Below are 16,023 nucleotides of genomic sequence, written 5' to 3'. Positions count from 1 at the left end.
TTGGTTTTCACTTAAAAGAAAAATAAGTGGCCAGGCGCGGTGGCTCACTCCTGTAATCCCAGCACTTTGGGAGGCCGAGGAGGGTGGATCACCTGAGGTCCGGAGTTCAAGACCAGCCTGATCAACACAGTAAAACCCTGTCTCTACTAAAAATACAGAACTGGCCTGGCATGGTGGCACGCAGCCTGTAGTCCCAGCTACTCGGGAGGCTGAGGCAGAATTGCTTGAACCCGGGAGGCGGAGGTCGCAGTGAGCCCAGATCACGCCACTACTCTCCAGCCTGGGGGGCAGAGCGAGACTCCATCTCAAAAAAAAAAACAAAGGAAAAAGCCACTACATTTGTGGTTATTAGTTCCACAGTGATAGAAAATGAATATAGCAAAAAATACCATGTTTTTATTTCATTTAAATCAAATCTTATACAATGCTGAATCCTCATACTGCAGGCCTGGCAGGATATTCAATCCCTTACATTACTGAGGCCCTTTCCTCTACCAGTAACAGGATCTCCTTTTCCCACAACACCAGGCGTGGACCTAAGATTGTCCTCAGTCTTTACTACCCAAACTCCTCTGAGGCAAAGGAGCATAAAAGTCTGGTTTTCTACCTGAAGTTGGGAGATAAACAAAACATACATTAACACCTCAATATATTATCTTGACACTAGTAAGTTGGCTGTATCCCATAAAGGATATTTTACTTCCCTTTCTGGTGTCTTGGCACTTCCCAGAAGCTGAGTCACTGATGGTCTGATACCTCGGTCTGCCCCAAGGTGGTAACCTCACCTGCATGTTTCCTCAGGCGTCTGAAGGTCATTGTTCACAAACCTGGATATTGGGTGAATTTCTTGCTTCCTATAGAGGAAAATGGCTCTCCTTTCTCAACTCTGTGTCCTGCCTGGATGGAAGCTTTCTTTGATTTTGGTCAGCCTCTGAGACAATGGACTTGTAGCAGATTTTCTTCATAAGGAGTGGAGATGGAGCAGGAGACCACTTAGGTCTTTGGCAATATTCTATGCAAGAGATGATGGGGGCTTGAACCAGGGCAGAAGTAGTAGGTGAGATAAATGTTTGGATTTTGAATACTTGAAGGGTAAAGCCAATAATCTGATATGGGTTGTTAAAAAGGAAGCCCCAAATAAGTAGGCTCACATCAACCTAAAAGGAAGGAGCAGAGGCAAAATTAATATAGAGAGTTTATTTGGGCCAACGTTGAGGACTGTAGCCTAGGTCGTACTTCCAGGTTGCCATGGAGAGTGCTCTGGAGAACAAAATGGGCTGGAGTTTTTAAAGAAAAGAGAACGAATCAGCAGAGGGGGGCATTACAAAAGCTATGTCTCAGGAAGTGTCATTTATTTACAGAAATAACATTGGTTAGTGATTGGCTATACATATTGTTGAACTATAGGGCATACGGCGTTTTATGGCTACTTGGTGTCAGTCTAGGGCCTGCATAGCAAGTGCCTTCAAGAGGTAATTATTTAGCTCAAGGGAGAGTGAGACATGACTGCTCGCATTCCTTAGATAAAAAGTTTTTTTTTTTTTTTTCCTTATCATCTGTCTTCTCACACCACACAACTGGGAGTCTCAAGGGACCTTAGTGGACTTGAGCACATTTCACCTCTTGAAATTAAAGATGAGCAGCTTCCTTTCGTTTAAAGATAAGTCACATGAGAATTTAATTTTGGCAGTTAAAGAATTGGTTCCCCAACCTAAATCTGCAGCCAAGATGAATTTTCTGATTCATCTCCTTTCCTACAGTTTCTGGATTTTGTTTATCCACCAATTCCAAATGGCATAATTGCTAGTTCTTTCTCCCACTCTACGTCCATCACCAGGTGGGTGTTTCAGCCTTTTTCTATCCCTCACATAGGACGCTCCAAACGAAAAGAGAGGTGCTGTTTCCGGGGGGGAAAGAACGTAGGATAGTTGAAAACAGCACGGTATTTTATTCACAAACTTGATTTTAAGATGACTGAAAAATCTAATGTGAAATAAACATTTTAAGAAATACAGTATTTGCTCTATTACGGTGTTGTCTACTTTGCCTCACATTTAATCTATTACAACTATAGAGTTAAGACAACTGTGATTCCTAAACTTAATTCACATGATTGATGAAAACCAAGCTTAATTCTGTTTAAATGTTGTGTATTGCTGGAAGTAATACAAAACATTAATAAATAAAAGGAATTCGACACCCATTTTGGGTAAATAGTATTTCTGCCTTCATTCTAACATAGATTTCATTTTGGCTTTTAAAAAACAGCTGCTGTGCTATATACCGCTGTATCCAGTAGTTGTTAAATACCTGAGCAACGTTACCTTTCTAGGGCTTGTTTCCTCATACATAAAACCTATTGGTACCCCGGGCCAGCCCTCCTATTGCTTCCTGATCCGGGACGATCTAAAAATCTAATTTAACAAATATCTGGTGTCCAGTGTAAAATAGCATGCTTGATGTCTTATTAGCACAAGACATAGAAGAGCAGGAAATTCACATAAGGAAACGGACCAGCTGTGAGTAGTTTCCAGTGGATATAACCTCTCCTTTGTTGGCCTTTAAATAATAAGTGCATCAGCTGCCGCACCTGCGATGCATGCACGCGTGGAAATCCTGCAAATTCTTAAACTGCCATCCCAAGGAGGAAAATGCAGAATGCCATTTTTTTTTTTAACTTTTAAAGGGGTTAAATTCGGGCTTGATACTGGGGTGCTCTCGGGGAGGTTTCCCTTACCTCTCCCAATGACGCTACTTAACCTCACCAGCACTCCAACACTGCCCACACTTGCCTACCCAGTTCTAGGTGAACGGTCCCACTGGGCACGGACCAATGGGTTCGTTCCTTCCCAGCAGCAGGGTGGGACCTCCAGCCTGGGCTTCGGAGACCCGCCCCCCGTACGTGGCGTGCGTGCATGGCGCTACGCGGCGCGGGCCGGTTTCTACAGCGCGTGGCGCCCCCCGGCGGCAGCCGGGTTTTAATGCCACGGCCTGACCGGAGTGTCCGCCATGGAGTCGCAGAAAGAGGCGCGAACACTCCAGGAGCCCGTTGCGCGGCCTTCTGGGGCCTCAAGCTCTCAGACGCCGAACGACAAGGAGCGGCGGGAGGGCGGCGCAGTGCCGGCGGCGGTTGCCCTGGACGCAGAGGCGGACGACGACAGTGCGGACGGGCTGTGGGAGCTGCCGGTGGAACCGGCCGAGCGGAGGCCCGAGTGCACCCGCTGCAGGTGACCGCTGGGCTGGGGGCGGGGACTGCAGCCGGCAGCGGCCTTCGGAGGAGGGTGCGGCGCCCCCTGCCGGGGAGTCGGCGGCTCGGGCAGCTCTGCGATTAGGGCGGCGGAGTTGGCGGGTGCACGTTGGAAATCTCGGAAATGCCAGGCACAGCTACCTAGTAAGAGGCCGTTTTTCCAGGTTCATGATTATCTAACCTTACTTCCTGCAATATGCTGAGCGTATCATGGGATGAGCAGACATCAGTTCTGTTTCCAAGAAACTTAAGCGTCCAAAAGGGGAAGTAAGGGGTGATGACAATAATACTTGTAAAATAGTTACACAGTCATACTTAAGTGGCATAGTTATATCACAGTTAAAAAGCATAAAGTGGATTGGAGGAGAGAGACAGTCTCCTTTACCTATCCTACCAGAACTCTAAATATAGGGCCTTTTCAGGTCTTCATTCTAGGTTCTCTTCAAACCCTACATACGTCTCACTGGTAATTTATAAAATCAGTTTTCATGGTAAATTATCATCTGTATCCCAGTGTGTCTAGCTCAGACCTTTCTTCGGAACACCGGACCTGTGCATTAATTTATCAGGTGTTTATTGAGTGCTTTGGTAATCACTGACAATGCAGTGGAGTTCATGTTTTTGTAGAGTATTCTCTTACTGGATACGGATAATAAACCAGCAAACAAGCAATCAAATATGTAATTACAAACTGGGAAAAAAGCAGTGAAGGAAAGGAATGGGTTGCTACTGTAGAAAATAGCTCAATGGTGTCATGAACTATCTCTGAGATTTGAAAGATGAGAAGAATCCAGCCAGGGGAAAAGCATTCCAAGAAGGGGAACAGAAGGACTGAATATGGTTGAAGGTCTTTACTGCTTGAATACTTGGAGTATCATACTTTGGACATTTTGACCTTTTCCTAGGTTTGACTTTTTCCTAGGGCTGGATTGTAAGACTTCAGAGGAAAGGATCTTGAATGTAGAATGTTTTTATATTTTCTAAATGTACTATGTATAGTTGACGCTCAGTAAACCTCTGAGGAGGATGGAAAATTTGTGATTATAAAGGACTGTGAATTTGAACATAGGGGTTTGTGAATACAATTAATTTAAACAAGTCGTCTGAGGGGGTTGGGGAAGCATTTAAAAATGTTTGGAGGGGTCTCAATAGGATACTGGAGGAAAAGTGTTTCAAATATAAATCAAAGGCTAATTACTGTGCTAGCTTTATTTAGTTTTTAGTCTGTTCGGAATTGTTAATTATAAATATATAGTTAAAAATCTGTTTAGCAGAGATTTATTTTATGATGCTTTTTTTAAAAAAATGGCTTGCTGAATTTAATCTTTTTTTCAGTTACGTTTAGTTAATACCTTAGGATTACAATTTTCCCCAACATTTCTGCACTTTGCTTATTTCTGGTGAAATTTGCTACCTGTGAAAAGCTCTCCTCCCTCTTGCTATGCATTTTATTTGCTTTAATTAGGTAGAATATAATTCTAGAATTATGGAGAATATTTAGGTGTTGTCAATAAAATATAAATGAATTGATGGCTTTTTATATTTTATTTCATTATGCTATTAGAGTTCTACTAGTACCCTGGGTGAACTTCTTTACATTTATGCTTAAAATAGTTTTAAAAATGCATTCTTAGATTTGATTGATCATTGAGTCACAGTTATTTGGCTATTTACTTAAACTGTATTCATTTCTCTGAACACATTACTACAAATGTCACAGCCTAGGGGAGTTCCAGAAATTAGCTTTGTTCAGGAAGTGCAAACTCAGTTTAACTTTTCAGCAGAATCTTGCTCATTAGTAATATAACATATCTTAAATATGAATGGAATATTCTTTAAAAGATCCCAAACTTGTAATTTATTATTGCAAGATATAGATTCTATAAATGTATTCTGTCCTTTATGTATGTCTTGTTTACAAAACCTGCCTGTATTCCATTTATCTCTTAGAATACCTTTCCTATCCCCCATTCCCAAACGTATATAATTATTTTTTTTCAGATAAAGACAAAACCTTGGCTGATCTCCCCAGAGTATGTATCATTAGCATTATTTGAGATAACATAAGAAGGCTGAGGGTCATGGGACATGGTAGGTGCACAAAAGATTTGTTGAACTACTTGGTAAAATTCAGTTGTTCAACAAATATTTTTGGAGACCCTACTTCCAGACAGTGTGATAGGCTATGAAATACAAAGATGAAAAAGAGATGACTTCAGTTCTCCTGAAGATCAGGATCTAGTGGAAAGTGGCATATCTATTTAAATGGGGAGCCCTCAGATTAAAAATCCTATGATGTAGGGCAGTTTTTTCAAATTATAGGTAATGAACCGCATCAAATTTTTGAAGCTCTGAAGAAAACAGCAAAAAGTGTTTTCTGAATTTTTCAAAGTAAAAGTATTTGTAAAATAACTTTGTTCAAGTTAAAATCATCTTGCTAATTTAAACAATCTTATTTAAATTATATGACATCAGAGTGGAAAGATTTAAACACTTTTTATATGTGTTTGATATCCTTTGGCAGTCTTCAAAATTAGGCCGTCGTGGAATAAGAGTCAGAAAGCAAAAGGATGCATGTTCACCAAGTAGTGCTTCTGAGATTTTACTAGAGTCTTTAATTTTGTTAGGAAATAAAGTGTAATGTACGTGTGTATATGTATGTATATATATGTGTGTGTCTATATATATATATATAAATGCACATAAGCATGTGGTCTTTTTCTTGTTGAATTCTATACTATCAGCTTCTTTCTTAGATGGGTATATGTAAGGTGTTATAGGAACATATAAAAAGGTGCTCCTAACCCTAAGTTTGTATGGTGGAGATGAGGAAAAGATCTGGGAAATCTTGGAAGTGACATGTAAGCTGAGACTGAAGGACATAACGAAATATTTAATCTGGATTCTAATATTTAGGATTAATTAGGGAAGAGACTGGCTGAGGAGAGGGCTTGAGGGAGGAAAAAGTGAGCTCTGGTTGAGGAAACAGTATGTACGAGAGTTTAGTGTATAGAATATATAGTGTATTTGGGGAGTTTGGGAGAAGGGAGGGAGTGGTGAGAGACGAGGCTGCAGAGATTAGTGGTGGTTGCCCCAGGAAGGGCAAAATAAACTATGTCAGGGAGTTTGGGCCTAATGCTCTATAACCCAACAAGCCAGCCACTGTAATATTTTTATATTTGAAAGGTGGTGACAAGTTTGACTTTTGTACGTGACTTTTGCTGTATAATTTATACTTTTTTATTTTATAAAAAAAGCAACTGGATGGTGATAAAAGGGTACAAGCTTGACTGAGAAGAATTAGGGCCTCATTCCAGAAATATTTTAGGCATCTTAATTATACTTTTATATCTTCTGTAGTTACTGCTATGCATTTGAGGATGAGTCATAAACCACTTGCAAATCATTGGTCATAGGAATAATGGAATAATGTCTAAAAACAGCATGTTTTAAAACCTGTTTAAGGGAAGAAACAGCAGGGAGAGCATGCACACAAACTGAATCAGATAGACCCTGAGATGGAAGTTTTTGTCTCTCCAGTGATTTCTTTTCAAAAGTAACAAGCTGTAAAAATTATAATAAACCATATCTATGTATTTAACACCCATTTACTAAACACCAGCCATCTGCCAGGCACATACTAGGCCTAGATATTTTATATATGGTAATATTTTATTTAGTTCTTGTAACAAACTTTTAGATTGCTTTTTTTTTTTTTTGAAACGGAGTCTTGCTTTGTCACCCAGGCTGGACTGCAGTGGCGCAATCTCAGCTCACTGCAACCTCTGCCTCCCAGGTTCAAACCGTTCTCCTGCTTCAGCCTCCAGAGTAGCTGGGACTACAGGTGCCTGCCACCACGCCTGGCTAAGTTTTGTATTTTTTTTTTTGAGATGGAGTTTTGCTCTTGTTGCCCAGGCTGCAGTGCAACGGCATTATCTTGGCTGACTGCAACCTCTGCCACCCAGGTTCAAGCGATCCTCCTGCCTCAGCCTCCTGAGTAGCTGGGATTACAGGCATGCACCACCACCACGCCTCACTAATTTTGTATTTTTAGTAGAGATGGGGCTTCTCCATGTTGGTCAGGCTGGTGTCGAGCTTCCGACCTCAGGTGATCCTCCTGCCTTGGCCTCCCAAAGTGCTGGGATTACAGGCGTGAGCCACTGCGCCCAGCCTAGGTTTTGTATTGTTAGTAGAAGCAGGTTTTCTGCCCTGTTGGTCAGGCTGGTCTCGAACTCCTGACCTCAGGTGAGCCGCCTGCTTCAGCCTCCCGCTTCAGCCTCCCAAGGTACTGGGATTACAGGTGAGAGCCACCGCGCCCAGCTATTGTTTGCTTTTAAATGATGAGGAAATACAGGTAACAGGCAAGTAGCAGAATTGGGTCTCTAGCTCCAGTCCACTTGGTTCCCTAGCTCATGCAAGTACTTGATCTCACTCCAGGCTCCTTGCTGAAGAAGCGTTAAGATTTTGTTTGCACAGTAGGTATTATCACCAGTTGAAATGGCATCACTAAGTCTGCAAGATTTTCAGAGTTTTTAAGTTAGTAACAGGATGCTGAGTTTTGGTATTTTCTCTGGCTTTTTAATTCCACATATCATTACCTTTGCCTTATTCTTTAGGCTTGGATATTCTGGAGGAAAAAGTGATGGGGGGAACATCATAAGAGAGAGAGAGAGAGATAAAATGGGGAAAGGAGAGAGAGAAGGGAAGAGTGCAGGTGTTTAAGAAGAATGCACGAGCCACAAACTGGCACTCTACAGATGTTTTGCTTTGAACTGTGTTTTATCAGCTTTTAAATTAGTTGCTAATAGTTCAAAATCAAGATGTTTCATATAAAAATCCAGATTTCTGGCTTTTGTGACAGTGGGAAGATCTGACAGCTTCAGAGACCACCTTCCTGAGCAGCGGTTAAGCTCAGTATTATTGGCTGTGCCCGTATATTGGGCATGATCTCTCCAGGTCACTGTAGCTCCCAGTTGTTCCTGCTTAACTCATTTGTGGTTAACTGCTGGCCCCCCATAGGCATTTATGTTTTGATTCTGGGTCTCCTGTACATCATTGTGGTTGTCTGACTGAGCAACTGATAAATCAGTCTTCAAATTTGGTGGGAAAAGTGAAAAGTGGTAATTCCTAGGGTAGTTAATGTAGAATAACTGAAACTGTTGAATCAGTATCAGCACTTAGAAAATAAACTATTTGGGGCCAGGCACAGTGGCTCATGCCTGTAGTCCCAGCACTTTGGGAGGCTGAGGTGGATGGATCACAAGGTCAGAGGAGATCGAGACCAGCCTGACCAACATGGTGAAACCCTGTCTCTACTAAAAATACGAAAATTAGCCGGGCATGGTGGTGAGTGCCTGTAATCCCAGCTACTTGGGAGGCTGAGGCAGGAGAATCGCTTGAACTTGGGAGGCGGAGGTTGCAGTAAGCCAAGATTGCTCCACTGCACTCCAGCCTCGGCGACAGAGTGAAACTCCGTCTCAAAAAAAAAAAAAAAAAAGAAAACAAACTATTTTGGTAAATTTAAAATCAGCTAGATTATTGATAATTTTTAGGGTAAAAATTTGGGTATTCTGAAGTTTAATTTTTGTATATATCAAAGATATATTCTCAAGAGAAAATTATTATATTAGTTTGTTCTTTCCTGTTAGTATAGAAAATATGTTTATTCTTTGAAATAGTTTATTCATAATACATGTGGAAAGCTAACTGATTTACAAATCATTGTGCAGGCTAATTGTATGTCCAAAGTTGAGCAATGATATATGTCAAGAGGGAATTTTTTCATAACCTTAATTAAGTCTCCAAAGAGGAATGGCCAGTTTTAAAAACCACATTAGAGCTTTCTAAGTGTTTGATTTATTTTCCCTAGGAAAAATAGGAATTATATTTTTACCCTCCGATAGGTAGAAGTTTTCTTCAAAGACTGTAAAAGCACATTAATTCCTTGAGTTCATTTTCCCAAAATTAATAATTCATAGTTTCTATTAGTGCTTATGTAGTCAGATAATATATTCAGAAATAGTCTAGCCTAAAATTTGGTATCACTTAAAAAGAGTTCACAGGCTACAAAGTACTTTTACATTTTTGTTTAATACATGAGACAACCTTATGATTTAAATAGTGTTATTCTCTTTTATAGACTCTTTAGGTCAGATGACTAATAAGAGGCAGAGCTGCTTTAGCTTTCATATTTTTATTGCTACACCACATAATAATGAATTATTGCTACACCACATAATAAGGAACAGTATGACTGCATTTGTTTTTCTTGCATGTAGTAAGTATTTACATGAGGTGTTTCTCTGCCTTCTTCTAATCTAAAGATTCTTTTCCTTTACCTTTGGCCATGGGTATTTTTAATTATTTTGAGGTAAGCAATTTTAAAATTATTGTATTTCTTAAAGTCAAGCCTGTATCTCCTGAATTCTTTGTCTGTCTGTGATGAGATTCTCATTTCTATTGCTGGCTTTTCACTTTTATGTTAGAAAGGCAGATTCGGGGAGGCTGAGGTGGGAGGATCACTTGAGCCCAGGAGTTCGAGGCTGTAGTAAGGTAAGAAGGTGCCACTGTGCTCTTGCCTGGGTGACAGAGTAAGACCCCATCTCTTAGAGAGAGGGAGGGGTTGGATTTTTTTTTTCTGCTGAGTTTATTGTTTGTTTTTCATTTTTCACTATTGGAAACCAAGTTGAAAAGGTATGTATTGAGCCTGTTGACCTTGCAAAGGGTAGAGAAATTGACCTGATAGAAATGTCTCTGATCTGTTTGTTTATGTAGACAAGTTATTTGGCAGTCTAATTCTTTTTTCAAAAATTGTGGTAACATTTACATAACGTAATATTTATCATTTTAATCATTTAAGTGTACAGTTTAGTGACATTAAATATATAATATTGTGTAGCCATCACCACGATGTAAATGGTATAAACCCCAAACCTTTTCATCATCCCAACATAAACTCTGTCCATTACACTGTAATTTCCTATTTTTCCCTCCCCTGAGACCCTGGTAACCTCTATTCTACTTTTTGTTTCTATAAATTTACTTATTCTAGATTTAAGTGGAATCATATATTTGTCTATCTGTGTCTGGCTAATTTCACCGAGTGTAATGTTTTCGAGGTCCATCCATGTTGTAGCAAATGAATGAAAATTTCACTTAATTCTGTGGCTGAATTTTATGTGTATAACCACATTTTGTTGATCTATTATCCATTCATCTGTTGATGAATGCTTGGGTTGTTTTTACCTTTTGGCTATTGTCAATAATGATGCAATGAACATTGGTATACAAATAATCTGTTCTAGTTCCTACTCTCAGTTTTTGTTTTAAATATATGTTTTAGGTTGGTGCAAAAGTAATTGTGGTTTTTGCCATTACTGTCTAGGAGTGGAATTGCTGGGTCATATGGTTTTATGTTTAACTTTTTGAGGAATTGTCAAGCTATTTTCCACAGTAGCTGCACCACCTACATTCCCACCAGCAGTGTATGAGCTTTCTGTTTTTTCCACATTCCTGCCAACACTTACTATTATCCATTTTATTATGCCCATCTTAGGAGGCATGAAGTGATATTTCATTGTGGTTTTGATTTGTATTTTGCTGACTAATAATGTTGAACATCTTCTCATGTGCTTTTTGGCCATTTGCATATCTTCTTTGGAAAAATGTCTTTTCAAGTCCTTTTGGTAGGCGAATTGCAAGTGGACAAGTTAGCCTGTCACAGTTTCATGGACACTGGCAAAAGACATGAAATTCCTGGGCCAAAGACAAAGGACTTTATTACTCAAGGCACAACAGGGAGTATGAGCTTCATGTTTGTGTTGTTTCTTTTGTTGTCCCCTCCCACTCCAAGCTCTACAGGGATTTCAGAGATAATTTGGTAGATGCTGTGCACACAGTGGGTTTGCGTCCTGGCTGAAGGACCTTGAACTTAGTGTGTTCCTGAATTTTTTACAATGGGTTGCAAGTAAACCTGCTCTTTTTCCAGAGGGAGACCTTATCTGTCTTTCAGGGCTATTCACCATGTAGATACCTTTGAAAAGATAGTCCAGAACAAAAGGTTATTGTCTCAGTCACAAAACATACAGAAATGTAAGAGACCCATGGAGAATTACCTCCAAAGTTCAGTTACCAAAATGAAGACATGAACATTGGTACAGTACTATTTTTCTTTTCAACTTTTAAGTTCCAGGGTACATGTGTAGGATGGGCAGGTTTGTTACATAGGTAACATGTGCCATGGTGGTTTGCTGCACAGATCAACCCATCCCTAAGCCCAGCATCCATTAGCTATTCTTCCTGATGCTCTCCCACCCCCTGCCCTCCTGACAGGCCCCAATTTGTGTTATTCCCCACTTTGTGTCTGTGTGTTCTCATTGTTCAGCTCCCACTTGTAAGTGAGAACATGCAGTGTTTGGTTTTCTGTTCCTGCATTAGTTTGCTGAGGATAAAGTATCCAGCTTCATCCATGTCCCTGCAAAGGACATGATCTCATTCCTTATGGCTGCATAGTATTCTATGATGTATGCCACATTTTCTATATCCAGTCTATTATTGATGGGCATGTGGATTGATTCCATGTCTTTGCTATTGTGAATTGTGCTGCAGTGAACATATGCGTGCATATATCTTTATAATAGAATGATTTATATTCCTTTGGTAATATACCCAGTAATGGGACTGCTAGGTCACATGATATTTCTGCTTCTAGATCTTTGAGGAATTGCCCCATTGTCTTCCACAATGGTTGAACTAATTTACACTTCCACCAATAGTATAAAAGTGTTCTTTTTTTCTCCACAACCTCACCAGCATCTGTTGTTTTTTGACCTTTTATTTATTTTTTATTATTTATTCATTTATTTTTTGGGGGATGGACTCTTGCTCTGTCGCCCAGGCTGGAGTGCAGTGGCACAGTCTTTGCTCACTGCAAGCTCTGCCTCCTGGGTTCACACCATTCTCCTGCCTCAGCTTCCTGAGTAGCTGGGACTACAGGTGCCCGCCACCATACCTGGCTAATTTTTTGTATTTTTAGCAGAGATGGGGTTTCACCATGTTAGCCAGGATGGTCTTGATCTCCTGATCTTGAGATCCGCCCGCCTTGGCCTCCCAAAGTGCTGGGATTATAGGCGTGAGCCACCGCGCCTGGCCTCTATTTTTTATTTTTTGAGATGGAGTCCCACTGTGTAACCCAGGCTGGAGCGCAGTGATATGTTCTTGGCTCACTGCAACCTCCATCTTCCCGGCTCAAGCATTCCTCCTGCTTCAGCCTCCCAGGTAGCTGGGACTACATGTGTGCACCATCATGCCCAGCTAATTTTTTTATTTTTGTTGGAGATGGGGTTTCACCATATTGCCCAGGCTGATCTCTAACTCCTGACCTCAAGTGATCCACCCTCCTTGGCCTCCTGAAGTGCTGGGATTACAGGTGTGAGCCACCGTGCCTGGCCATTTCTTGACGTTTTAATAGTCACCATTCTGACTGGCATGAGATGGTGTCTCACTGTGGTTTTGATATGGATTTCCATAATCAGTGATGTTGAGCTTTTTTTCTTATGTTTGTTGGCCACATGAATGTCTTCTTTTGAGAAGTGTCTGTTCATGTCCTTTGCCCACTTCTTAATGGGGTTGTTGGTTTTTTTCTGATGTATTTATTTAAAATTCCTTGTGGACTCTGGATATTAGACCTTTGTCAGATGGGTAGATTGCCAAGTTTTTCTCCCATTCTGTAGGTTGTCTGTTCACTCTGATGATAGTTTCTTTTGGTGTGCAGAGGTCTTCAGTTTAATTAGATCCCATTTATCAATTTTTGCTTTTGTTGCAAAATTGCTTTTGGTGTTTTTGTTCATGAGATCTTGGCCCGTGCCAACGTCCTGAATGGTATTGCCTGGATTTTCTTCTAGGGTTTTTCTAGTTTTGGGTTTTACATTTACATCTTTAATTCATCTTGAGTTAGTTTTTGTATAAGGTGTAAGGAAGAGGACCAGTTTCAACTTTCTGCTGCATATGGCTAGCCAGTTCTCCCAGCACCACGTAAAAAAAAGTTAAAAAAAAAAAAAGCAGGGAATCCTTTCCCCATTGCTTGTTTTTGTCAGGCTTGTAGAAGATCAGATGGTTGTAGGTGTGTAGTCTTGTTTCTGAGTTCTCTATTCTGTTCCATTGGTCTATGTGTCTGGTTTTGTACCAGTACCAGGCTATTTTAATTACTGTAGCCTTGTAGTATAGTTTGAAGTCAGGTAGTGTAATGCCTCTCCGGTAGTGTAATGCCTCTCCAGTTTTGTTCTTTGCCTTAGGATTGTCTTGGCTATTTGGGTTCTTTTTTGGTTCCATATGAATTTTAAAATAGTTTTTCCTAATACTGTGAAGAATGTTAATGGTAGTTTAATTGGAATAGCATTGAATCTATAAATTGGGCAGTATGGCCATTTTCACAATATTGATTCTTCCTGTCCGTGAGCATGGAATGTTTTCCCATTTGTTTGTGTCCTCTCTGATTTCCTTGAGCAGTGGTTTGTAGTTCTCCTTAAAGAGGTCCTTTACTTCCCTTGTTAGCTCTATATCTAGGCATTTTATTCTCTTTGTAGCAATTGCGAATGGGAGTTCATTCATGATTTGGCTGTCTGCTTGCCTGTTGTTGGTACATAGGAATGCTTGTGATTTTTGCACATTGATTTTATATCCTGAGACTTTGCTGAAGTTGCTGATCAGCTTAAGGAGATTTTGGGCTGAGACAGTGGGGTTTTCTAAATACACAATCATGTCATCTGCAAACAGATACAATTTGACTTCCTCTCTTCCTATTTGAATACCCTTTCTTTCTTTCTCTTGCCTGATTGCCCTGACCAGAACTTCCAATACTATTTTGAATAGCAGTGGTGAGAGAGGGGATCCTTGTCTTGTGCCGATCTTCAAAGGAAATGCCTCCAGCGTTTGCCCATTCAGTATGATATTGGTTGTGGGTTTGTCATAAATAGCTCTTATTATTTTGAGATATGTTCCATCAATACCTAGTTTATTGAGAGTTTTAGCATGAAAGGGTGTTGAATTTTATCAAAGGCTTTTTGTGCATTTTTTGAGATAATCATGTGGTTTTTGTCATTGGTTCTATTTATGTGATGGATTACATTTATTGATTTGCATATGTTGAACCAGCCTTGCATCCCAGGTATGAAGCTGACTTGATCATGGTGGATAACCTTTTTGATGTGCTACTGTATTCAGTTTCCCAGTATTTTATTGAGGATTTTCTCATTGATGTTCATCAGGGATATTGGCCTGAAATGTTCTTTTTTTGTTGTATCTCTGCCAGGTTTTGGTATCAGGATGATGCTGGCCTCATAAAATGAGTTAGGGAGGAGTCCCTCTTTTTCTATTACTTGAAATAGTTTCAGAAGGAATGGTACCAGCTCCTCTTTGTACCTGTGGTAGAATTCGTCTGTGAATCTGGTTCTGAGCTGTTTTTGGTTGGTAGGCTATTAATTACTGCCTCAATTTCAGAACTTGTTAGCGGTCTATTCAGGGATTTGACTTCTTCCTAGTTTAGTGTTGGGAGGGTGTATATGTCCAGGAATTTATCCATTTCTTCTAGATTTTCTAGTTTATGTGTGTAGAGGTGTTTAGAGTATTCTTTGATGGTAGTTTGTATTTCTGTGGGATCATTGGTGATACCTCCTTTATCATCTTTTACTGTGTCTATTTGATTCTTCTCTTTTTCCTTCTTTATTAGTCTGGCTGGCAGTCTATCTATTTTGTTAATCTTTTCAAAACACCAGCTCCTGGATTCATAGATTTTTTTGAAGGGTTTTTTTGTGTCTCTATCTTCTTCAGTTCTGCTCTGATCTTAGTTGTTTCTTGTCTGTTGCTAGCTTTTGAATTTGTTTGCTCTTGCTTTAGTTCTTTTAATTGTGATGTTAGGGTGTTGATTTTAGATCTTTCCCACTTTCTCCTGTGGGCATTTAGTACTATAAATTTCCCTCTAAACGCTGCATTAGCTGTGTCCCAGATATACTGGTACGTTGTGTCTTTGTTCTCATTGGTTTCAAAGAACTTATTTATTTCTGCCTTAATTTCATTATTTACCCAGTAGTCATTCAGGAGCAGGTTGTTCAGTTTCCATGTAGTTGTGAGGTTTTGAGTGAGTTTCTTAATTCTCAGTTCTAATTTGATTGCATTGTGGTCTGAGAGACTGTTATGATTTCCATTCTTTTACATTTGCTGAAGAGTGTTTTGCTTCTAATTATGTGGTCAATTTTAGAATAAGTGTGATGTGGTGATGAGAAGAATGTATATTCTGTTGATTTGGGGTGGAGAGTTCTGTAGATGTCTATTAGGTCTACTTGGTCCAGAGCTGAGTTCAAGTCCTGCATATCCTTTTTAATTTTCTGTCTCATTGATCGGTCCAATATTGATGGTGAGGTGTTAAAGTCTCTCACTATTATTGTGTGGGAGTCTAAGTCTCTTACAGAAACCCCATCCAAAGGTCACCAGCGTCAAAGACCAAAGGTAGATAAATCCATGAAGATGAGGAAAAACCAGCACAAAAAGGCTGAAAATCCCAAAAACCAGAATGCCTCTTGTCCTCCAAAGGATCACAGCTCTTCACCACCAAGGGAACTAAACTGGATGGAGAATGAGTTTGATGAATTGACATAAGTAGGCTTCAGAAAGTGGGTAATATCAAATTCCTCCGAGCTAAAGGAGCATATTCTAACCCAATGTAAGGAAGCTAAGAACCTTGAAAAAAGGTTAGACAAATTGCTAACTAGAATAACCAGTTT

At 40.0% G+C, this 16,023-nt stretch overlaps 1 protein-coding gene across 2 annotated transcripts in view; it reads left to right on the top strand.

The window, feature by feature from the left end:
- Positions 1–822: 822 nt before the first annotated feature.
- Positions 823–16,023, top strand: part of DTWD2 (DTW domain containing 2) — a 155,381-nt gene continuing 140,180 nt past the window's right edge. The window contains exon 1 of one of the 2 annotated variants that reach the window (XM_034960376.3): positions 823–3,227. In XM_034960376.3, the coding sequence (XP_034816267.1) occupies positions 3,010–3,227 (218 nt within the window). In that variant the 5' untranslated portion in view covers positions 823–3,009. Of the gene's footprint in view, positions 3,228–3,248; positions 3,392–16,023 lie in introns of those variants that run through there. The other variant, XM_014344967.4, reaches the window with a different exon arrangement.

The sequence above is a fragment of the Pan paniscus genome, chromosome 4 (genome assembly GCF_029289425.2).
Source record: "Pan paniscus chromosome 4, NHGRI_mPanPan1-v2.0_pri, whole genome shotgun sequence".
NCBI classification, from domain to species: Eukaryota; Metazoa; Chordata; class Mammalia; order Primates; family Hominidae; genus Pan; species Pan paniscus.
This window is presented reverse-complemented; position numbering and strand designations above follow the sequence as displayed.